The sequence below is a fragment of the Triticum aestivum genome, unplaced genomic scaffold (assembly GCF_018294505.1).
Source record: "Triticum aestivum cultivar Chinese Spring unplaced genomic scaffold, IWGSC CS RefSeq v2.1 scaffold219841, whole genome shotgun sequence".
In the NCBI taxonomy this organism is placed as follows: domain Eukaryota; kingdom Viridiplantae; phylum Streptophyta; class Magnoliopsida; order Poales; family Poaceae; genus Triticum; species Triticum aestivum.
Genome location: NW_025264410.1, coordinates 307 through 1,563, shown reverse-complemented (window position 1 = coordinate 1,563; position 1,257 = coordinate 307). Strand labels below are relative to the sequence as shown.

The following is a 1,257-nucleotide window of genomic DNA, read 5'->3' as shown; positions in this document are numbered from 1 at the left end:
TGACCTTCATGCCACACAAGCAATGGCGACCGAAGTTACAGATGAAATAGAGGGTGTTGTGATAATGAGGGGGTGACATCATTCCGGAGCTGAGGATGGCTTCTTATGGTTAGCGAACATGTTTCGGGACAAATATTATATAATACTAAAAGAATCTTTATTACTCATCCTCCAAAATGAATATGCAAAAACGTGAAGCCTGAATACATACAACATACGATATAATTACTTGACTATACATGTACACCACTCAAGCCATCAGACCAGCAACGGCTTCTATGTTTTTCTAGAGACGCACTCAAGCCATCAGACCAGCAACGGCAAGCAAGACGGTGAGGCCAAACCCTGTGGCCTCCATAGAGGTGGCAGCTGAGACAGGCGCCGGTGGGGGAGCATTGCTTGCACTGGGGCCGCTGGCCGGGGCCGGCGAGGAAGAGGATGAGCTTGGCACGACGTCGATCTTGACCTTCATTCCGCCGGCACAGTGGCCCGGGAAGCCACAGAGGAAGTAGCGGGTGCCGGTGGTGGTGAGGGAGACGACATCATTCCCAGAGTTGAGGGTGGCGATGGGGCTGGCGGTGTTGCAGGAGTCGTAGTCAGCCTTACTGACCTCGAGGACGTCATGTGCTTGAGGAGAGTATTTGAAGACGATTTGATCGCTGGGGTGAAAGTTCCTGGAAGACGCCCAGGTGCCGTAGTTGGTGCTGAGGTCCCATGCACCACCTGGCTCGCCGATGTTGTAGATTGCCGCCGATGCGGTGTTCAGGATGGCCATCACGGCCACGGCGAGGAGAATGGTTCTCATGGCAGCCATTGCGGTTGCAACTGAAAGGAGAGCTAGGAGAGGAGATTGTAAGACAGGTGCTAGCTGTGTTGATCCTTTGATCGGAGATTGTGTTTGCTTTGCTTCTCTAGGTGTCTGTGTCGGGTCCTATATACACAATACAGGCTATGCCCAGGTGGGTTGAAGAAACGTGTGCGGTAGGTGGAAGGCTGGAAGCGTATAGAATAGACTACGTGTATCTGAGTTTTGGACTTTGAATGTTTACGTGGGAACACAAGCAAAGCTACGCAGCATGCACCTACTACTTGGTCATCACAGTCAAACACGTATAGGTATAGATATATAATAGATAATAGATCGACGGAAGATCTGAAGACCGAGCCTACTGACTGCTTCACGCGTTGCCTTTTCTTTTCCTCAGTATCGACGCGGTCTACGCGATGTAGACTATCACAATCCATGTCCCTGCTCAC

At 50.8% G+C, this 1,257-nt stretch overlaps 1 protein-coding gene across 1 annotated transcript; it reads right to left on the bottom strand.

Moving 5' to 3' along the window:
- Nucleotides 1-138: 138 nt before the first annotated feature.
- LOC123177907 (mavicyanin) lies at nt 139-909 on the bottom strand. The gene has a single exon (XM_044591342.1). It carries the CDS (start codon nt 812-814, stop codon nt 299-301), a length of 516 nt encoding a protein of 171 aa, XP_044447277.1. The 5' UTR covers nt 815-909; the 3' UTR covers nt 139-298.
- Nucleotides 910-1,257: the final 348 nt, after the last annotated feature.